We start from the raw sequence: 23397 nt of genomic DNA, 5'->3' as shown, positions 1-23397 counted from the left end.
ATAGACTTAGGATATTCATATAGTTGAGACCAAAACAATTAGTATTTGAATTAAAAGAAATGGCTAACAGCTAAGTTTAGGGACAGGGATATTCAGCTTGTACCCAGTTGTTTCCATATATTTTAAACCTTGCTATATTAGAAGCAGGAATTAGAAATTGATCAAATTAGAAATTGATCAAATTGCTGTATTAGAAGCAGGAATTAGAAATTTATCTTTTTAATGAAAGAATTTAATTTTAAGGAAAATGAATTAATGGATTTTTAATATATCTTTTTCTATCACTTATCTACACCTTTGTTGGAGCAAAGCCAGAAAACCCAAATAAAGGCATTATACTTAGAAGAAAAATATCAGCTTCTGTGTAAAGGATCTGCTTTGCAACTCTAGACCTTCTTTTTTTAATTTATTTTTTAGCATATATGGAAACATGTATATGTACATGTACCTATACTTGGAAATGGCGAGTTTTCTTCTTCACGTCTTTTTTTTTTTTTTTTTGGTACGCAGGCCTCTCACTGTTGTGGCCTCTCCCGTTGTGGAGCACAGGCTCCGGACGCGCAGGCTCAGCGGCCATGACTCACGGGCCCAGCCGCTCCACGGCATGTGGGATCGTCCCGGACCGGGGCACGAACCCGTGTCCCCTACATCAGCAGGCAGACTCTCAACCACTGCGCCACCAGGGAAGCCCTCTTCACATCTTTCAATTAAACACACGTTTAATATACCCAGCTATCTTCTCGGGGTTTTTCTTCCAAGAAGAGCCTTTAAAATCATCTTATGATGGTGAAATTTTTTAAGCTAATGGAATTCTAATACAGCATTTAAACTGCTCTTTTATATAGGTAGTATCACCTTAGCACAAATTTTTCTCCTAATTTTTCAATTAGCCAAAAGTCCCAGAAGAATAAGCAGTATGCAATTTTCAGCAAGACATTGTAGGACCACCCTGGAGCCCAATTGGTTAGAACGGAGCCTGGTTAAATTCTACCAATTGTGTTAGCTGGGGCCTTATTTAACTACTCTGAGCTTCCAATTCCTCATCTATAAAATGAAGAGAATAATATGAATAATAAGAACAATCTCACATGGTGGTTGTGAGGATTAAATGAGACACTTTATTTTGAAGTACCTGACATTCCACATCACAGACACTTATATGTTTCTTTCCTTTCCATTTTCCCCTTCATATGCATATATACCAGCAACATCAATTTCCTTTATATGTAAAGCCAATGCTGTTAACTTTATTAGGCTAGATTTTCCATTAAGCATTTATCCTTATTCATTAGCTAGGAGGACTGATGCACAAAGATATTAAATTATTTACTCAAGTTTAATGAATGAAATTTAAAACCTTTCTCCCCTGCTTAACATGAATGTGCCCTTTTCAGTATGCAGAGCTTTGTTGCGTTTATTCAGAAGCTATTGCTAAGTGCTTAGTTTGGAACACAGGATTAATGAGCCCAGAGACAGGGCGCTGGTCACCATGGCAACCAAACTAGCTTTGCCCTATTCCTAGCCGAAAGAAGTGATGCGGGATGCTTAACTCTGGCCTGCAGTATATAGCTGGGTATTCTTTTTTATATCTCTGACTCCCCATTGATGCTTCCAATTTTTCCCTAATTCTCTTGAAAAAAAGAAAAAAATAAAAAGAATATCACTGCTTCTTTGGGGCTGTTTTTTCATCGATACCACCTACCTTCCTTCCTGAATACATTTACCTCCCCATCAGTTTCTGAAGACTTCGGCACCTGACTCACATGATCCCTCTCCACACAAATTCTGGGTGGCTTTAACAATCACTCGGATGACCACTTACTGCCCTGTCTCTCAGTTTCTCAATCTCATTCTCTCCTGTGACTTTCTCCTCCTTTCTGATCTGGTGGCTCCCACCTATAGACATACCTGGACTGAGTCATTACCCTGAAACTGATCAGTCTCCAGAAATCACGAATTCCCAAATCCAATTCTCTGACCAAAACTGCCTATCTTTGTACCTTGGTTTCATTAGAACCCCTCTCTCTGATCTCTTTGTCCATTAGACGGTCCTTATACTCCTTCCCTCCCCTTCCTATCCAGCTGAGTTCCATTCTCCATCATTTCAATCACTCTTTTGCCAAAACTTTAAACTACCTCCAACTCTTCATAGCGCCTGCCTAGTGCTATGAATGAACTTAATCCTGAGTGAACCCAATTATCTACTGTCTCAGCACCTGCACCCAAGCAGCTGCGAGCTATATGGCAAAAATCACTACAGATGCAGTGCCACCTGTACAAGACCGGTACCACCATAAAGTCAAACATAAAAACTCCACTGGGTCCTTGAGACTGCTCAGCAAGCCAATGTTTCTCTACTCAACTTATTTCCCCACTCTCCACCATAGTAACTTAAAACCTTTTTAACTTCCTCAATCTTTTAACCCTTTTCCCTCTCTTTTCACTCTCAGATCTCCTCACCTCTACTTTACATAGAAAATACCTTTCAGAGGGAAACTTCCTTAAAGTCTGACTACCCAGTGTCAACTCCCATCCTCTCTCATTTTTTGCCTCCAGCTACAATAGAACAGGTGTTCTTCTCTCTAGAGTCAATCCCTCTGCCTCGTTCTAGATCTCATTTCCCAAACTTCTCAGAATCCTCACACCATAAACTATCTCTCCTCTACACTCTGTCCTCCATATCTGCCTCACTAGTGAATTCTGTCATCAGTTTCTTAAATGCTCAGGTTTCTGTTATCAAGAAGAAAACATTTCTCAGCACCTTTCCCTCTTCATCTGCCTTCTTGCCTCCTCTTCACAAACTCTTTAAAAGTCTTGTTCACACTCAGACTATCTCTTTTTCATTATCAGTCCCCTCTGTTCTGATTTCTGCATCTGCACTCAATTGATTGCTACAGTCTCCTTCCACGTCACTGAATCCAATGGAAAATTTTTAACTCTCAATGTACTAGATTTCTCAGTACTATTTGACACTTCTGACTTCTCCCTCCATCCCAGCTTGCTCTCTTCATATGGGAAAAGAATAACCCAGAGTTATTTTGACAGTAACAGTCATGGAATTGCCCTGGTTCAAGCACACTTGTCCTCCCTAGTTCTAGTACTTGTTCTTTATTGAACATTCAACAATCAACAACCAATATGTATTATGCATGGGCTATGCTGAGCAAAACTCTGTTCTTATGAAACAGAGTTTAGTGAGGGGTGTAGCACTAATAAAAGGATTAAGCAAATAAAATATAGGTGCCACAAAGGAAAATTACAATGTGCTATGAGAATACAGAATAACATAGGGACCTAACTTAGTTTAAGGGAATTCAGGAAGAATGATCTTTGGAACTGATATCTGAACTAAAGCCTTAAGTAGGAGTAGAAGTTAGCTCAGCCAGGCAGAGCATTCTAGAATGCATGTATACCACATTTGCATTCCAAGTCCTCTTCCCCACCTGGGAGCCTAGAATACTGGCAACCAGGCCTTGGCCCTCCAGAAAGAAGACAGGTAGAGATTTCTTTGGAGAATCTGACCAGCCTAAGAAAAAATATCTAAAGATACTATGTCACCAAGTCCTCAAATTACAGGTCCCATTAGATCCCCTAGAGTGAAGTCAACAGTCAACTAACCCCACTCATACACGTAGATTCCAAATCAGTGTTTAGTCACTCAATTTTAAATATCAGCAGACAGCCAAAGATTATAAAACATCTAAGGAAAGCCTTTAAGATGGTAGAGACAACATGAAACTAAGAAAAATAATCGGGAGTAAATCTCCTAGAAAGTAGAGCATTAAGATAAAGCAATGTAAAACAGGAGAGACAATATAAGACAATTAGAAGAACAGTCCAGATGGTACAATAACCAAATAATAGCAACTCAAGGAAGAGAGCATACAGGAAACAAAAGAAAAGAATTCAGGTAAGAAATAATTATGGAAGATTTCTCAAAACTGAGAGACATGCACGTTTTGGGGTTGAAAGAACCCAGTACAACAGGTGAAAATCAACCCATCAAGGCACATCATCATGGAATTTCAGAATGTCAAAAAACAAAAAGAAAATCCTAAACCTCTCAGAGAGGAAGATAAGTCACAAAGAAACCATGAGGAAATAAAATGGCCATGGAGAAATGCCTTCATCATTCTAAAGGAAAATGATTATCAATCTAGAATTCTGTGCCAAGTCAGGGTAAAATAAATGCATGAGCAGTTTCTTGCACCCTTTCTCAGAAATCAACTAACGGAGGCCCAAACAGGCAACAAACCAACACCTAGAAAGACCCAGGATCCAGGAACAGGAAATCTAACATAGGGAGAGGCAAAGGGACTCTCCAGGATGATGAGAGAATGGAGATTTCAGGATGACAGTGGTTGGAATAGATCTGAAGTCTCCAGAAGGGACTTTTTTCAAGAAAATAAAACTGATTAGATACCTGTTGAAATATTTTCAGAAAAGATTAAAACTATTGGCAAAAGTTTTGGGGTTAAGAGAGTGGTGATTCATTAAAAAAATAAGCAAATGAATAAAATAAGACAATTAGCTCCAGGGAACACAAAATGTTGTACAAAGAAGGAATGGTTATCCTAGTTTAGTACAAGCCTCACAGTTATAATGTCATTATATTGTGAGGATGGAGGATAGGAAAGATACTTGTATGGGGAGGGCAGGGAGGAAAAGGAGCCAGATCCTCATCTTCCATTATGATAAATCAATAGATTATCAGAAAACTGTTTATGTTGCTACTTATTCTTTTCAATTTTATGCATAAATAAATGGTATTTATTTAGCAATATGGAGATAAATGTCAAACTAATCAGCTAAAAGAAATGAATGTGGTTGCCTCTGAGGAGCAAGTAATCAAGAAACACATTTTTTGTAATAAACCTTGAATGTGGTATCCTCTTAATGTCTTTTAATCAAGTTTTATATTTCTTCCACCCTTTGCTGAATACATTTTCTAAGTCCCTTAAATTTCTTGTGGTTTGGTAAATACATCTTTTCTTATTATAATTTCTCACTGCTTCTTTCTGGTATATAAAAATACAATTGATTTTTGTATATTGATCTCAAATGCAGTACCTCTTCTGAATTCAGTTATGAATTCTAACCATTTGACCTTAAATTTTGTTTTTTTTTTCAGTCTAGACAAACATATAGTGTGAAATAATGGCTGTTTTGCTTCCTGTTTTCTAATCTTCTTACATCTTATTTATTTTTCTTTTCTCTTTGTGTCAGCTAGGACCTCCAGGACAAAGGTGTGAGATGTGAGAGCAGCAAACTTATTCCACTCCTGATTCTCAAGGGCAGGCTTCTAAAATTCACTACTAAATAGACCATCAACTTTACAAAGCCCTGCTTAAGGCAATGCCTTCCCAAGTGTGCTATGATTTTACATGGGACCTTCTTTACTGGGCTGGAGCACCTGCTGCTTGCCTGGACGTGAGAAATGACCTGCAAACAAATTTCAAGTTCATTCATTCAGAGCAGAGGAATTGAAGATAATGCTTCTAGAAAAAATAGCAACCAAAAGACGAGGATTTTTAAAGTCATTCTCTGCCATTTGAGAAAAGAAGGTCTCTGGGTTGACAGAGGTCAAGAATTTGATTGCCCATTATTTACTGTTACTATTACGTTCTATGTACAGCAAGGGATTTTGGCATATTTTTTATAGTGACAAATTAATTTTTATAGTGATATAGAAGTTCCTTTAAAATTAAATAACTAATGTCAATTTAAAGAAAATATTAAATTCTTATTGTACAGGTGTATGTCCCATACAGCATATGGGACAAAAATCCCCAAGGTTATTTGCAACTGACTAGGAGGGTCAGATTTGTGCTATTACAATATATAACCTAAGAGATGGAAAGACAGAAGGTGATGGACTGGTGGGAGAGGTGTCTGTCAAGCAGGCATATCTATTTCTTGGCTAAAGTGAAGTCCAATGACATCTTGCCTTACTGTGTTCACATCATTGAATAGGGAATTTCCTAACGTGCAGGTAACTCATGCCACTGTCACACCAAGTAGCAGGGGACAGTCTTTTAAAAAGGCACGGTCTCCTTTACATTGCCCTCATGCTACATTCTGCTAGGAAACATTTGAATTTTTATGGCTTTCCTGCAGTAACAAATTTTCCTCCAACTGTCAGGATTTGCTTCATGCAGAGAAAAGCAAGCAGCTTTCATTTTCCTCTTACGAAAGGGAATAGGTAGAAATAACATGCTGCTTTTCAGCCAGCTAAACCTGACCTGACTCTCTTTATTTGTAGGGAAATGCAGGATTCACAGAAAGGACATTTTCACTGAGGTAAATAAGCCTTCTCAACTGATGAACACTATTATACTAATACCAAAGGAAACAAAGGCCAGAAGATGGGGGGCATTAAGTAGAAAGGCAAACAAAAAAATAGCAGACAAAATCCAGCCTGAGGACAAAGCAGGCTCTGCAACATTGAAAAAATAGGGGAAAATCCTTTAAGAGAAAATTGCATGCAATTTTTTGGCCTCAATTAGCCTTTTCCACAAAGAGCACTTTTCCACAAAAAGCCCATTAAATAGCAAATGAAATTACATCGGTTTTCAGTTGCCATGGCATTGGTTTTCCTCTAATGGACTTCTCTGGTCCTGAGTTTAATGTTTAGCCTGACTTATTTTCCTTGTCTGTGTGCTGTCTCAATTCCCTCTGTCCAGCTACAAAGTGATGTATGTGACTTCTCAAAGTGCCTACCACATAATCCTGGAGAGAGAAAATTCATCCTTCAACTATCTCCCTAGAGACTGAGAGAGTAAAACTGACCAACAGCAGCATTTAATTAACTGTGAACATAACAGTTTCCATTTACTAGATGGCAGTAGTTCCCTTCCACGCACTCAAGGCTCCTGGAGCCATTCCCAGATCAGTCAGAGACCATTTATTGAGTACTTCCTATGTGCCAAGCACTGTCCAAGAAACTGAAGACATAAAAATGCAAAAGAAAGGCTGCAAGATGCTGACAGTCTTCTAGAATTTCCAGACTAGAAGATTACCCCCAAGCACTTCTCTTCTCCTTTCCTCCATTCATAAAATGGGTGAAATTTTACCCAATTACCTGATTTACAGTTTTATTTTGTTTTGAAAAATTTTCCAGGTACCACACTTAAAAAAAACATTTATTCTAAGAGTAAGGATCTGACATAACAAATTTGCTTTTTTCTGATATGCATAATCATATATAATTTTTAGAAAAATAAGTTTATGCAGTTCATACACTCCTATGAACTTACTTTTAAATCTTTCTATGTCAATAAACATTCTTTTACAATATCATTTTTAACGTCTGTATGGTATGGAGGTAACAGCTTAAATTTTTCTATTATATATAAAAATATTTTTAAGTATTTCAGTAATATAAATGACTCTCTGAGTGCAAAAAGAAATCAAGCAACATTTTTGAGACTCTAAGGACATTAAAAATTAAAAATGCCAATATATATCTTTTAAAATTGTGGTACATTTTAAATGTATTTCTTAACCAATCAAAGCTTTTATTGCAAAAATATAAAACAAAACACACTATAACTCCACTATTTTGAAGATTCTCATAGAATTAGGAGAAGTCTCAATTTCTAGTGTACTACAGATCACGTGACCAAGCAAAATTCTGTTACATGATAAATGTCTTTCTTTCTCATCAGTTATCTCTGACTCAGTGTATAACCTTGTTTAGAGATATATCCAAAGTCTGAATTTGAGGCCCTACATCAATGAGAACCCTGAGTCAAAAGGTGCTGAATTACTCCCTAATCCTAGAGGCAGAATTTCTGAGTTTAAAAAGGTTTTAAGCTTTTGATATTCCCCTCAATCATATGCATTTTCACTCCATTAAGCCTGTGTGAGAGCACTGCCCCACATGTTTGTCAACATATGTATTATCATCTTTGATATCTTCGTTAATGTAATAAACACAACAAAACATCTAATTCTTATTTTTAATTGACATTTTACTGATTACAATACAAGTGATCATTATGTTACCTTTATTTGTCGTTTATATGCTTGCCTGTTTTTTTTCTGAAATACCTATTCCTGTTCTTGGTCCCTTTGTGCTTTTTTTTTTTTCTCTTAGTTGTTACCCTCCTAACTTTAATTTTTAAAGTTTCTTTACATAGTAAGGATAGGAGCCCTTTGTCATATAGTCACAAATATTTTTCCCAGTTTTATGACTGCTTTTTAATTTTATAATCTGTTTGCCACACAGATGTTGAAACAAACATTTTTGTGTTCTCTAATTTATCTTTCTTGTTATGACTTCAGCCTTTGATGACATGGTGCTAAAGGGTCAGTTATCTTTAACAGACTTCCTTCTGCTCTTCCTCTTGGGTTATCAGTCCAATTCCTTGTGTCAGCCTACAGGGGGCGTTGCTCAGTCTCCTCCTACCTCTTTACTCCTCCCTCTCTAGGTAGGCCTCCCTCTGTTGGCAGGGATAAAGCACATGGGGAATAACTGTGTCCTCTGGGAAAGCTGTGTGGTAACACCTCTGAGGAAAGATGAGGTCGGGAGCTCACTGTTACTCCGTGGTTGATGAAAAGGTAGTGATATAAAAGATCAATAACTAAACAAATATATAATTTAACTTTCCAAAAATTTTGAAGATAAACAGCTTAAAAGTTTAAATTAATTAGTTAAAATGTAGATTAAAAAAACTAAATCTAAAAATAAATGTATAAGTAAATGTGAAAGGTGGTGATGGCCCCATGTGGGAAGGTAAAGTGGATAAGCTCCAATCGATGCCTGTCCTTCTCCAAGCATCTCTGCACTGGGCCCTTCCTCCCAGGGCAGGCAAGAAGGAGAATAAGCTGGGTTGATTTTTTTTCCCCTTTAGTTCTCACAGGTTGAGAAGACCATAGCATCTTCAAGCATGTCCTCCCATTCTTTCCCCATGACCTTTCCATATCTTCCGCTCTCTCATCCAATTTCCAGTCTTTCTGCTCTCATTTTGGCTGATGACTTTGTACCACATAGGGACTCCCTCATCTTACCACAACCAAATCTACAAGTGCTCTGGCATTAAAACCATCTTTTACTTTGGCTCACCTGCTGAAAAGGAGGATGTGTCTCAAGGTCTCTGGATTTCATCCCATCTCAACTTCTCTAAGATTTGGACCTTTCAGTTATCCTGTTTCATGCATCTTCAACTGTTTGCTTTCTATAGATCATTTCCTTCAGCGTACAAACATTTCCTTTTTTTTTTTTTGGTTGCATTGGGTCTTCGTTGCTGCGCAGGGGCCTTCTCTAGTTGCGGCAGGTGGGGGCTACTCTTCGTCGCGGTGCACAGGCTTCTCATTGCGGTGGCTTCTCTTGTTGCAGAGCACAGGCTCTAGGTGCGCGGGCTTCAGTAGTTGTGGCACACGGGCTCAGTAGTTGTGGCTTACGGGCTCTAGAGCGCAGGCTCAGTAGTTGTGGCGCACGGGCTTAGTTGCTTCGCGGCACATGGGATCTTCCTGGACCAGGGCTCGAACCCATGTTCCCTGCATTGGCAGGCGGATTCTTAACCACTGCGCCACCAGGGAAGTCCCCAAACATTTCCTTTTATCTTCAACTGTAGATAATAGTCTCCTGTGACAAACGCCCCTGCCCCAAACCCCCTTCAGCAATCATGCTACTCTTATGCTCACATTTGCAGCCAAATTTCTTTTACCAGTTGTCAGCATATGCCATCTCTAGTTTCTAACCTCCCATTCACATCTTCTGATCTGGCTTCTGCACCTACCATTTCACCAAAACTATTTTTGTCAGTGATAACTCTGTCACTTAATCTAATGAACATCTGATTAAACCTCTCAGTAGCTATCAATACAGCTGACCACTCCCCCATTCTTGAACCTGCCTTTTTCTTAGTTTCTCTGATGCCAAAAATGCTCTTGGATTTTCTCCAACTTCATTTATCAATCCATTTCACTCTTTCTTTTTTTTTTAGTGTGGAATATTTTAACACATTCTTAGAAATAAAGAATTATAGAGGAAAGTGGTTATCACAAGGAAGAGAAATCAAAACCATAGAATAATTTCACTCTCTTTTATTGCCTCCTCTCCATCCTGCTAAACTCGAAACATAAGAATTTGTCAGAGCTTGGTCCTAAGTTCTCTTTTATCTCTCTACACTGTTTATCCAGGTGAGTTCATTGATTTCCTTGGCTTCAAATACAATCTATAGGCCAATGGCTCCTAAACTTACTGCTTTAGTTCAGAGCTCTCTTCTGAAATATATACTTTTATATCAAGTGCATCCTTGACTTATTCACTTTGATGTCCCAAAGAGGTCTGAAACCTCTCATGATTAAAACTAACCTAGAAGGACTCACTCTATGTGCTTTTGAGACTTGATATAAAGCAACCAAGTCAGTGGAGGATTAGCAAAAAATAGATATATAGATCAATGGACCCATACATATTTGGCCAATTGACTTTTTTTTAAAGATTTTTTTTATGTAGACCATTTTAAAAGTATTTATTGAATTTGTTACAATACTGCTTCTGTTTTATGTTTTGGTTATTTGGCTGTGAGGCATGTGGGATCTTAGCTCCCCAACCAGGGATTGAACCTGCACCCTTGGAAGGTGAAGTCTCAACCACTGGACCACCAGGGAAGTCCCAGCCAATTGACTTTTGAGAAAAATATCAAAACAATTCAATGGTGAAAGAATAATCTTTTCAACAAATGATGTTGAAACAATTGGCCATCCATACACAAAAAAGATGGACTTCAACCCATACCTCACACCATATGCAAAAAATAACTCAAAATGAATCAAAGACATAAAAGTAAAACCTGAAATTATAAAACTTCTAGAAGAAAAATGTAGGAGAAAACCTTTGTTACTTGGGTTAATCAAACATTTCTTAGCTAGAACACAGAAAGCACAAACCATAAGAGGTAAAAATTGATAAACTGAATTTATCAAAATTAAATACTCCTGCTCTTTTAAAAACACCATTAGAAAAATGAAAATCCAAAGAATGAATTAAAATATTTGCAAAACACATATTTGACAAAGGGCTAGTATCCAAAATATATTAAGAACTCTCACAGATCAATAACAAGAAAACAAACAACCATTTAAAAACAAAAAAAAAAAGTGGGCTTCTCTGGTGGCACAGTGGTTGAGAGTCTGCCTGCCGATTCAGGGGACACGGGTTCGTGCCCCGGTCCGGGAAGATCCCACATACCGCAGAGCGGCTGGGCCCGTGAGCCATGGCTGCTGAGCCTGCACGTCCGGAGCCTGTGCTCCGCAACGGGAGAGGCCACAACAGTGAGAGGCCTGCGTACCGCAAAAAAAAAAAAAAAGCAGCAAAAGAAATGAACAGATATTTCACCAAAGTGAACACACAGCTGGCAGACAAATACATGAAAACAGACTCAATGTCTTTGGTCATTAGACGAATTCAAATTAAAAGCATAATGAGATGCTATTAATACTTATTATAATGGCTAAAACAATTTTTAAAAATCTGACATTACGAAGTTCTGACAAGGATGGAGGATAACAGGAACTCTTACACACTGCTGGAGGAAATGCAAAAGGGTACAAGCACTTTGGAAAACAGTTTGGCAGTTTCTTATAAACTTACCATACAACCCATCTTCCCACTCCTAGGTGTTTACCCAAGTGAAATGAAACATGTCCATACAAGAACGTGTATGCAAATGTTTATAGCAGCTTTTTTCTAAATTGTCAAAAACTAGAAGCAATCCAAATGCCCCACTACTAGGGAGTGAATAAACTGTGTTACATCTATACACGGAATACTATTCAGCAATAAAAAGGTCTGATTTACTGGTGAGTGCAGTCACATTGATGAATCTCAAATGCATTATGCTACACTGGAGAAACCAGCCTCAAAAGGTTACATATTGTATAATTTAATTAATATGACATTCTGAAAAGATGAAACTAAAGGGACAGAAAACAGATCAACAGTTGCCAGGGGTCGGGGGAGAGTGAGGGAATTAACTACCAAGGGCATCGGGGGATTTTTTGAGATAATTGTGGTGAATGGTTTCACGACTATCTATGACTCAAAAACAGTGAATTTACGGTATATAAATTATACCTCTGTAAACCCAACTTAAAAAAAATGGTATAACGATCTTCCCCACATACATGCTTCTTCCCCAAGTTTTCCCATCTTAAAAAATGGCATCACTATCCAGCCATTTTCTAAAGCCAGAAACCTGGCAATGATTCTTGAAACTTCCTTTTCTGTCACCCAGCCCCACCCCCACCTATATCAAATCCATCTCCAAGTCCCACCAATTCTGCTTCTAAAACATATTGCAAACCCATTTTCTAATTTTCCTATCCAAGCTTTCCCCTTAGTGCAAATCGTCATCCCCCCCACCTACACTATTGCAAGAGTTTCCCTGCTGGTCTCCCTGCTTCCATTCTTGGCCTTCTCCAACCCAGGTTATGAATGACCCCATATTGATGATCTTAAGTGAAAATTAAACCGTGTCATTGCCTTGCTTTAAACTTTTCAGTGGCTCCATTTCTAAACCCCACACTTGGCACCCATCAGGCCATATATGATCTGACACATCCAATGTCATCTGGCAGCACTACCCTCTACCCTCTTATCCCTCCCACCCCCCCCCCCATGATACTCTGGCCATACTGGCCTTCTTCCATGTGTTGGATATTCCAAGTTTTTTGCTCCCCTAGCAACTTTGCACATGCTATTCCCTATCCCTAGACTTTTCTTCTTTGCTCTTGTTTTTAATGGCCAGCTCCTTCTCATTATAAAGTTTCAGCTTAAATATTGTATCTTTAGAGAAGTTTTATACATTTTATAATAGTTTACTCCTGACGTTCTCTTTCATAGCACCTTATTTTGCTCCTTTCCCAATTTACAGTTATGTATTTATAATTTATTTCATCAATATTCATCTCCCCTACTAGAATATAAGCTCCTAGAAGTCAGAAACTATTTTCTCTTTTTACTTTCTTAGCACATTACCTGACATCATAGAAGCTAATAAATATTTGTTAAATAAATGTGTTAATTAACGAGACTCCTACAATTAAAACAGTAATAAGAATTCAATGTGATCATCACTGAATGACTGGGGCCAACATAACTATCTCTCTACATATTTTTAGGGCCCCCTGAATTAGGCTTAATGAATAGAGATATGTACTACATTGCCAGAGGTAAGTAAGGGTCACCAATTTTCAAAACCATGACTGGGCAAGTAGATGACAATGTCAGCCACCCAGAAAGGCTTACCTCTCCAAACCAATTGCTTGGCACAGAGGATGGAGCTTGGAGTTGTACAGAAGTGTAAAGCTGTGTGTCCACTTAAGGAGTAGCAATTGAGCTTTGCTCCACGGTCACAGAGAATCTTAACACAATCCAAGTTGGCCATTTCACAAGCCACATGAAGAGGGGTTTTCCCATTAGGTCTACAGTTGATTGTAGCATTGTGGTCCAATAGCACCAGAAGACATTCCACGTGACCAAACAAGACAGAGAGATGCAGGCCCGTGGCCCAGGAAGACTTTAATTTGTAACTAGGCAACCAATAACCTGAAAAAAGAAAGGGAGAGAAAGTTTAACTTCTTGGCCTAGGATTTCTCCCTGTGAGAATTAGTGAGGATTTTTACAAAGTATTTTACTTTCGTCACATTTATAAAATTGGGGGATGATTTGGAAGTTGTAAACTAGTGGCTGATGAATCCGCAAATGTTTAGCTTAGTAGTGTGTTTGGATTACTTAACTGGGACAGGGGCTTTCTACTACTCCCTATTATCTTGGTCCTTCATTTACTTTACCTTCCTGGCTGTCCAAGGCATTTGTGTTTGAGACCTTTATTTATGTGACTGCATGTTATTTTACGTGATGATTTACATGACATTCTTATTAAAGATGTTTTTTTAACTCCCAATCATTGTCTTGAATGATTCCAAAGCTGTTACTTACAAGCTTATAATTTTCATTCCATCACAGCTCTTTTTCCCTCTAGTTGTTGCTATTGTCAAGCTAAGGTATGAATGTATTTGATGTCTTTAGAAAATTTGTCACACCAAGATTTTATTTGCTTGTCTATCAGTTTATACAACACCTCTTTCCGAAGAAGAATTAAGAAGAATTTATAGCAGCTTGCAAATTTTACACAAGATTTTTATTTTAATGATCTAGAAAATAAGGGCAAAGGAAAAAATAAGGAAGGCAAAATAAGGAAGGAAAATAAAAAGAGGTCCAGGGTCAGATAGGTACCCAAAATATAAACTGTGTTGTATATATGCTAGAACCACACTGTAAATTTGCCTTTGAACTTCCCAGCAGCCAAAATAAACAGGAAAACATGATGTGTTGCACAATTAACTATGCCCACAAGCTATACACAAATTAATTGGTCAGGAGAAGCATAGTTGTTCCTAGAACTGAGATCTTAAATAAAAATTTCCCATTAGCTGTTGGAAATCTCTCTCTCTCTCTCCTCCCACCCTCCCTCCCTCTCACCCTCTCTCTCTCTTTCCTTTTTCCCTCTTACCTCTGACTTCTAAACACTGAACTAGTCCCTTTTTCCCAAGTGTCCAATGATTGCCATTTTGACAAGCTATAAAAAAGATAACTTTATAAATCTTTTTTTCAATGTCAATACCCAGAGCCACGGCATTAAGCTCACTATGAGTGGAGAATGGAAAATAGGTACAGAAAGATGAAATATTTAATGGCAAGATGAAGATGTAGATATAGCTCAACAGCTTAGAAGAGACTCTAGGGTGGAAGCAACAATATAAATTTTAATATGGATAAATCAGAAGTTTGTTTTTACAATAGGTTGTAAAAATTCCACTATGCGAGTACAAAGTAAGCAGATTATGAGTTTCTTTATTTTTCTTAGATTTTTTTGGGAAAGATCGTCTTTATTTATTTATTTAATATTTTGGCTGCACCGCGTGGGATATGGGATCTTCGTTCCCCAACCAGGTATTGAACACACGTCCCCTGCATTGGAAGTGCGGAGTCTTAACCACTGAACCACCGGGGAAGTCCCAGCAGATTATGATTTAATGGTAATTAATTTGAGGAAAAACCTAAGTATTTGAGTTGACAATAATCTAGAAATGAGCCAACAGTAAGATGAAGCCGCCCAAATGCTGATACAATCTTTAGCTACATTAATAGGGTACAGCACCCAGAACAAGAGAAGTACAAGTTGTATTCTTCACTGATTAGATGAGGTCAGAAAAATCTAAAATATTGTGAATACTTCTGGGCAACAAAAATGAGCATCTGGAGGGCACTCAGAGGATGATGACCACGTTAAAGGTGGGCCTGGTGATTAGGTATTAAAAGTCTCTCAATTAAGTGAAAAGAACTACCTATGCACGACTCCTGGGTATTTATCCTACAAGTACACTCACTCATGTGTGAAATGCCATATAAGGGCCACTGTATTACACAACTCCCAGGAACACTACTTGCATTGAACTCTTTATGAAGAGTATGAAGTTCCTGGGAGTTATAAATCCTGGTAACCTGGCCCAGGACAACAACATGCACTACACTACAGCATTGTTCTTAATGGTTAGTGATTGGAAACAACCTCAATCTTCATCAACAGGAGACTGCTTAAATAAAGTATGTACATCCGTACAGTGGAACACTATACAGCCATTACAAAGAAGGGGGCGGTTCTGTGTATACTGGTATGGAAAAAATCTCAAGATATATTATTGAATGAGAGAAGCAGGGAGCCAAAGAGTGTGCATAAAGGCTAACAGGTAAGAAAATATTTATAAACACCTAACACAAGAAACTGGTTGCACTGGTGGGGACTGGGGGACAAGAACATAGATTTACTTATCCTTCAATGGTCCCCTTGAGCTTTTAAATTTAGTACCTTGTGCGTGTATTACTATTTATAAAAATAAATAAAATTAAAATAAACTGTTGTGCTCCTGGCCAGGAGGAAAAATAATTTAGTTTAAAAAGGCCATTTAGGGCTACCCTGGTGGTGCAGTGGTTGAGAATGTGTCTGCCAGTGCAGGGGACACGGGTTCAAGCCCTGGTCCAGGAAGATGCCACATGCTGTGGAGCAACTAAGCCCGTGAGCCACAACTGCTGAACCTGCACTCTAGAGCCCATAAGCCGCAACTACTGAAGCCCACGCGTCTAGAGCCCGTGCTCCGCAACAAGATAAACCACTGCAATGAGAAACCCGTGCACTGCCAACGAAAAGTAGCCCCTGCTCGCCACAATTAGAGAAAGCCCATGCACAGCAATGAAGACCAAACGCAGCGAAAAATAAATAAATTTATATTTTTTAAAAAAGAGGTTATTTATAGGGTTATGCACAATGCTGATTAATCCTGAGGGAATGAATGCTCCCAACCAGAATTTTGTTTTTCTATGGCCCACCCTCCAACCTAGACAGACAGAAAGACAGACAGACAGACACACACACACACACACTTTAGTCTCTTTTCATCTCACTCAGAATTCTAGAGCCATTTTGCTTTCTCGTCCTCCCAACTCTCCCCTTATCCAAAGTTGTTCTTTAAAAAGAAATCCAAAGTTAATTTACACTAAGGTCTAATAGACTGAGGATTGTTTAAAGTGTGACCCTCTTAGGATTATCTGAATTTATGTAGGAATCTGTATTCATACAATAGAATTAAGTTCTAAGATACTAATTCCAGATTTCAAACACTGAAAGGTATTTGGTGATATGGATTTTCCCTGGTAGGGACAAATAGCTTCACAGACAGTCTGGACTGGGGAGGATCAACCCTGTGCCTGTGTGTGTGTGTGTGTGTGTGTAAATAGATATGCACACACAATACATTTGTATATATCCATATATACATTTCCATTTAGCTGTGCACATTGAATCTGTGTTCCAAGCATAGTTTTTAAGCTATATGGTATGCAACCTGCTTTTGATAAGGAAGGAATCACTTAGCACCAATACTTAGTCATCTTAATACTCAAGTTTCCTCTACAAGCAATTTGCAAAGACAGCCTCTTCTAACTCTCTTGCAAAGAAGCTGGTTCCAGATCTGAAAACTGGAGTGTGTTTTGCTTGCCAATTAACGGCAAAGATTAGGCAGCTCTATGCAACAACTGATTGGAAACTCAAGTCTGCTTCTGTAGTGGTAAGAAAAATGATCTCAGAAAGGAAGCAGCAGAGAGCTGATTAAGAAAACACCATTTTGATGTAAAATCAAAGAAACACAGAATGTTAGCGCTGGAGGGAAGATTATCCAGTCCAAACCTTTCATTTTCCAGATGAGAAAACTGCCACTTTTTCAGCCTGCTAGAGCCATAAGTCGTCTGCCTCAGTCCAAGCTAATGGACTCAGAATATCTGCAATGCAGGGTTTCCATCTGTCTTTGTCTTTGTGGAAGTAGAATAGGTTTAGCGCCAAGCCTGCTTCACAAATCATAAGGAAAGAAAGAAGATCCCGAATTCATCTATATGTCACATCTCTGATATGGAGATACATTTGTTGATTTTTTTTTTCTTCCTCCTAAATTCCCAGCAGAACTTAGAGAATCTATCCTGCCTGTTTATTACATGAATCGGTCATCCTTGACCTCTCAATCAGTTTCATCTCCGTGTCCTATAATCATAATCATTAACCAGTAAATTGGGCTCAGAGATGGCCAGGTGCTGGAATTCAGCTAACCTCATAAATGAAATTGTGCCTACAACTCACCTCTCCTAGAAAGGAATGTGGGTGGTAGGAACGTAGATGGGTGGGTGGCAGCAAGACCCCTTAGCTGGTGCCCCTAGGGAGCTGAGTGGAGAGATAGGAAGAGAGTAGATAGTCGGATACAGATCAGGGTCTGTTGCAATGTATCTTGAAGCTACATTGCAGAACTTTGGTGGGGGGTAGTGGGGAGGAGTTTCTGGATAATTCAAGCCCTTGCAAAGCAGGAAAGCCCACTGAAGAGACAGAAGCAGTCCACAGCAAACAGGCCACACACATACAGTCACCACCTTTTTTTTTTTTTTTTTTTTTTTTTGCTGTACGCGGGTCTCTCACTATTGTGGCCTCTCCTGTTGCGGAGCACAGGCTCCAGACACGCAGGCTCAGCGGCCATGGCTCACGGACCCAGCCACTCCGCGGCATGTGGGATCTTCCCGGACCAGGGCACAAACCTGAGTCCCCTGCATCGGCAGGCAGACTCTCAACCACTGCGCCACCAGGAAAGCCCCAGTCACAACCTTTAAATGACGATACGGTCACAGGTCACTGTGTACCAAGTGTGGAAACAAGCAGGAGTGTCGTTTCCACCACACCTACCCTCACTGAGGACCAAACCTGAGGTAATGCCATTGCCAAAAAACCACAGTGATGCAGCACCCATTAACACATTTGTGTCGAGGCTGGTATGTCAAGAGATCAAAATTTGTCCTGCAAAATGTAACCCCCAATGGTCACAGCATGACAGAAATACAGTTAACTAATCAGGCAGATTCATTTTGTACACTCTCCCTTCTTTCCACAGCAATATTGTCCCAGGGCTTCAGAACTCAAAATGTGATTTATTCTTCGCATTTGTCTTTCAAAGGGCCCCCCTCTGCTCACTTCTGCAGAGACCAGGATGCCCTTTGACTGTGTGCTCAGATTGCACAAAGGACTGTGAGGAGGGAGTAAAACCCAGGAACAAAGCCCCTGATGGGGCCAGAGGTGAGGAAGGCACTGCTTCCCCTAATGTAAACTACTTGGTTCTCACCCTGGGTCTGCAGTCTGTGGGCAGTGATGCCTTCTGCTTGAGCTCTGCTTGAGCAATGAGCTTAACTGAGAAGAAAATACAGATTTCCTAGGAAAACATCCCAGAGAGAACTCTCAAATATAGGCCACACCCATGTGGATTTATAGCATCTACCATTACTTTTTACCTTCCCCAGACCACGACACTTAATCTGTTTATATAATTTCCCCTTCGAAACACTGAAGATTATCAGCATGCAGGAGATCTAGAGGGGGTCTTGACAAAGCCTCCACTTTACAAATGAGGATAAATATCTTGTAGAGATTAAGTAGCAGGAAGTGCCCATGTTTGTATACCTAGTCTCCCCCAAATCTGAAAGCTACACGCAGTCCACCTCCAAACCAGTATCAATTCTCGGCAAAGTTCTAAAGGAATTTAGGAGTTATGCCCCTACAAAAATACACAGACCAATCCTTTGTGTGTGTGTGTGTGTGTGTGTGTGTGTGTGTGTGTGTGTTTAATTTAAATCTGAATCCAGAGATATGCCTGAGTCACTGAGTAGAAAACCCCCGGCTCAGGAAATACAGTAAGGAGCGAAGTGTTTGGGCCACCTTTTGGAAGAAGGGTTGATTCTGCTCCAGTGTTTGGGGGGATATACACATCTCTGGTAAATCTTCAGCTAAGCTCGGCTCTGCCACAGTTATCAGCTGTAATGTTATCTGAGTCCAAAGAACCCCCCACACAAGAAGCCTCTGTTATTACAGCCAAAGGTTACACACACTGCTCGTGGCTGGATAAGCAGACATTTGCTCTGCTGTGTCCACGTATTTACACAGTCCTGAAGGATTACAGGCTGGAGCACAATTCTTACCTATTTTTTAATAGCTAATATTTTCAAGATAAATCTCAGAGTTTCCCCAGGAGAGAAAAAAAACATAAGCTTGAAATGTAAAATTTAAAAGAAAAAAATCTGAACATCTAGGAAAGGAAAAGAACACTGGGATGGCAATAGGAAAGTAGGAGAGTGAATTTCTGGCAAAGAGGAAAATCAGGTGATAAGAAGATGACTCATTAAGAGAGTGAAAATAAGAGCTTTCAAGATATTTGGAAGGCAGTTGCTACTTAGTAAAGTAGATAGAGTACCTGCCAGAAAGTTTTCCAGTGAAATCATTCGTTGGTTATTTTAATTAAAAATATGACTATCAACCAAGGAACCTGCGGCTTTGGGCCATAAACGAAGTACTTAAAGTGCATTAAGCTGATTAATAAAAGGACTCTGATTAACCTTGCTGACTAGGGAATTCCATACCAAAGAGATAAGTATGATATTCTGCCTGTAACATTAATGAGCCAAGGCTCATGCATCTGAAGGAGAATCAAATGTGTGGTTGAAAAACCTTTGGAAACAGCTTTATGGATATTCACGTTTCCTGTATGGAGATGGCCTAGCGAGAACCAATATGAATAGCTTTGCGTTTTCTTAGAGACCCACTTTCACTATAAATACTGTGCGCTTGGCTCATAACAAACTTTATATCATTGACATCCCTTGACTATTCAACTGCTAATTGCATTTGGCAGTTAAAAGTTGTTCGTGTATTTAACTTTTCTTCACTTCATTCCCATTTTAAAGTGGTCAGCTGGTAGATGTAATTTTGCTTACTTGTTTTTACTTTTCAGACCCATGTATCTGCCATTCTCTAGGGGATAATGCAAATGCCAACCAGAATGCTTCTTTTTCTTAAAGAATGGCTTTTCTTAAAAATTTTATTTTATTATTATTTGGCTGCGTCGGGTCTTAGTTGCAGCACGTGGGCTTCTCTCTAGTTGTGGCTCGAGGGCTCTATAGTGCGCTGGTTTCGTTCCCCACGGCATGTGGGATCTTAGTTCCCCCACCAGGGACCATACCTGCGTCCCCTGCATTGGAAGGTGGATTCTTAACCACTGGACCACCAGGGAAGTCCCAACCAGAATGTTTTTAATGTTTGCTTTACAAAGTGTGAGAAATATTTTTAATTGATAAAACATAATTTTATCTGAAGATTTGATTATGAAGTTTAAAATAACTTGAAAAAATAGAATGAGATGTCTCAAACTTTAAGAATCATTATTAGGTGCTGGGGCTAGGCAGGGCTCACCATCTGAACCTGGATACTGGCTTCTAAATCTGTTCTCTGTCTCACAGGTGAGAGAAGTTACTCAATGAGACGGGGAAGCAGAAGTGAATTTCCAGACACTTTGTTCTACCTTCCTCACAAAGTCCATATTTTATATTTGCTTAGGAGGTCAACTTTTGATTATTAGTATACCATTTAGATTGTGGATTGGGAGGTGCAAGGTTTAGATTCCAAGCTGATTTCTTCACCAACAGACTTCTGAGTTGCCTTTACAAAAAGTATAAACTTGCATTCATACTGGCTTAAACATACCATAATTAGGGGAGAAAATGTGGTCACTTTTAAAAATCCTATGTCCTAAAAGAAACAAAAATTATTTGGGATTAAATGTACCACTGTTGATCTTCCACAGGACAATCAAATGATGAATACAGATTACATTACTAATTACACAAGCAAATTTAAAGGTACCATAGTATGTTCTAGATTTTACACATTGTCTTGCTTAGTAGGCCCCAAATTACTAAAACCTGAAGATTCCCACACTTTAAAAGTAAATAGGTAGGGCTTCCTTGGTGGCGCAGTGGTTGAGAATCTGCCTGCCAATGCAGGGGACATGGGTTCGAGCCCTGGTCTGGGATAGACCCCACATGCTGCGGAGCAACTGGGCCCTTGAACCACAATTACTGAGCCTGCACGTGCGATGAAGAGTGGCCCCCGCTTGCCACAACTAGAGAAAGCCCTTGCACAGAAACGAAAACCCAACACAGACATAAATAAATAAAAATTAAAAAAAAAAAAAAGTAAATAGGTAATGTTCTATTTCTTCTTCTGGATGCTGGTTGCATATGTTTGTTTATTTTGTGAAAATTAACCAAGCTTCACACTTATGAATTGTGCACTTTTCTGTTGTAGAGATTTTGAAAAGTGCTTAAAAAAATCAAAAACTAATGCATAGCAATTCAACAGCATTCAACATCCAAAAAGTCTGCTGTGATTTAATAAAGTCTCACAAAGTTTAATCTAGTCACATACCCTTCAAGGCCACAAAGCGTCTCATTCCTTAGAATTATTCAGAAAGGAACTAATTCTAACTACAAATGACCAGTGTAGCCTGCTCAGCTCTACACTAGTCCCTGGGAATTCCTCTGTGACTTAGAAACTGATATAACCACTTAGGTCTACTTTGCTTGGCTAGCAACTAAGATTCTATGCATCACTTCCATTCCTGACTAAAATAAAAAGTTTGATAATTAGGCTGGAAGCCATGTGAAAATATCTGAAGAAACTGAAGAAAATGAGGCTTCAATCTGGGATTAAGATTGAAGAGACAGATTATTATATCCATATTCATATTAAACAGAGAGTAAGTGTATTTCTTTCTATACGCACACGTGTATGTGCGCGTGCGCACACACACACACACACACACACACACACACACACACACACACACATGATTTCCTGCATAAACCCTGAAGATATGGCCACAAATCCTAACATTTCTTGCATTCATCCACCTGGCATGCATAAGAATGTTACTGTTCTCTTTTTTTTCCCCCCAAATCCAGAGAGTGTAATTTGCTTTCTCCCTAATTGAAAGTCCCATCCCACAGTCCTATGAAAACACCCATTTGCATGAATGAAAATTTAGCTCTATGAAGACCATAGGGAGTCGGCTCATATTGACAGAAAGATTTTAAAATGCATTTTTTTCTCGTTCAGGGATGATAGCACCATTGGAAGCAAGAGAAACAGCATCCTTCTTCTCCAGAAACTGCCACTAAAACTTCCTTTCTCACAACCTCTGAACCTTCGCATGATCTACGCAATTTGGCATGCTCAGATGAGAAAAGGCAGTCTTCACAGCTCAGGGTCAAATAAATTACCTGCTGACTTGGACATAAGTATTTTAAGCTAGGCACGAATATAAGTTTTAAAAAATACCTTAAAAATGTATTAAGCATTCAGGCAGTCTTTCACTGAACAAATCCATAAGATGAAAGTAATCTGATCATATAGTATACATTCTTTCTTCTTAACAGAATCTCCATCAACCACTTTTTAAAAAACAGACCTCTTCTTTATTTTCCAATCAAGATAGCAATGCCAATTTATAATAAAACCCTCAAGTAAAAATCATAAACACAGTAACTGGCCTCAACTATTCCATCCTTCCTTCAGAACTGATAGTAAATTAATGTAGAAATATATACCATTAAGTATTCATTTCTGAAAATTGATGGTGCTGATGATTTATATACAAATGGAAAGTATTTTAAACATAAGAATAGATCTCTCTTTCTCAATGCTGTACACAAGACCTTATCACCTATTTTGTTTAAACAGAAGTGATGTTGAACATGGTGTTTGTTTGCAGTCCGCTTACCAGATGGCCTCGCTACTCAAATTTCCCATTAACTAGCTGATTTGGGAAATCAGAATCTGCTCACTTCTAATTTATTTCTGACTTATTAAGCATGGGTTCCAGAAAATCCCGTGATAAAAAAAAAATTCAGTTCTAATTTTTGCTATCCTTAGTTCTTCATAAGGCAGATACTCCATGTTAGGTAGATCT

At 38.9% G+C, this 23397-nt stretch overlaps 1 protein-coding gene across 2 annotated transcripts in view; it reads right to left on the bottom strand.

Moving 5' to 3' along the window:
- ASB4 (ankyrin repeat and SOCS box containing 4) overlaps positions 1-23397 on the bottom strand; it is a 103617-nt gene that overhangs the window by 48625 nt on the left and 31595 nt on the right. For both annotated transcript variants that reach the window (XM_089917648.1, XM_089917649.1), the window contains one exon: positions 13259-13558. In XM_089917648.1, the coding sequence (XP_089773774.1) occupies positions 13259-13558 (300 nt within the window). The remainder of the gene's footprint in view (positions 1-13258; positions 13559-23397) is intronic.

This window comes from Delphinapterus leucas, chromosome 9 (assembly GCF_059928025.1).
Source record: "Delphinapterus leucas isolate spDelLeu-1000000601 "Yukka" chromosome 9, BTC_Dleu_Yukka2, whole genome shotgun sequence".
NCBI classification, from domain to species: Eukaryota; Metazoa; Chordata; class Mammalia; order Artiodactyla; family Monodontidae; genus Delphinapterus; species Delphinapterus leucas.
This window is presented reverse-complemented; position numbering and strand designations above follow the sequence as displayed.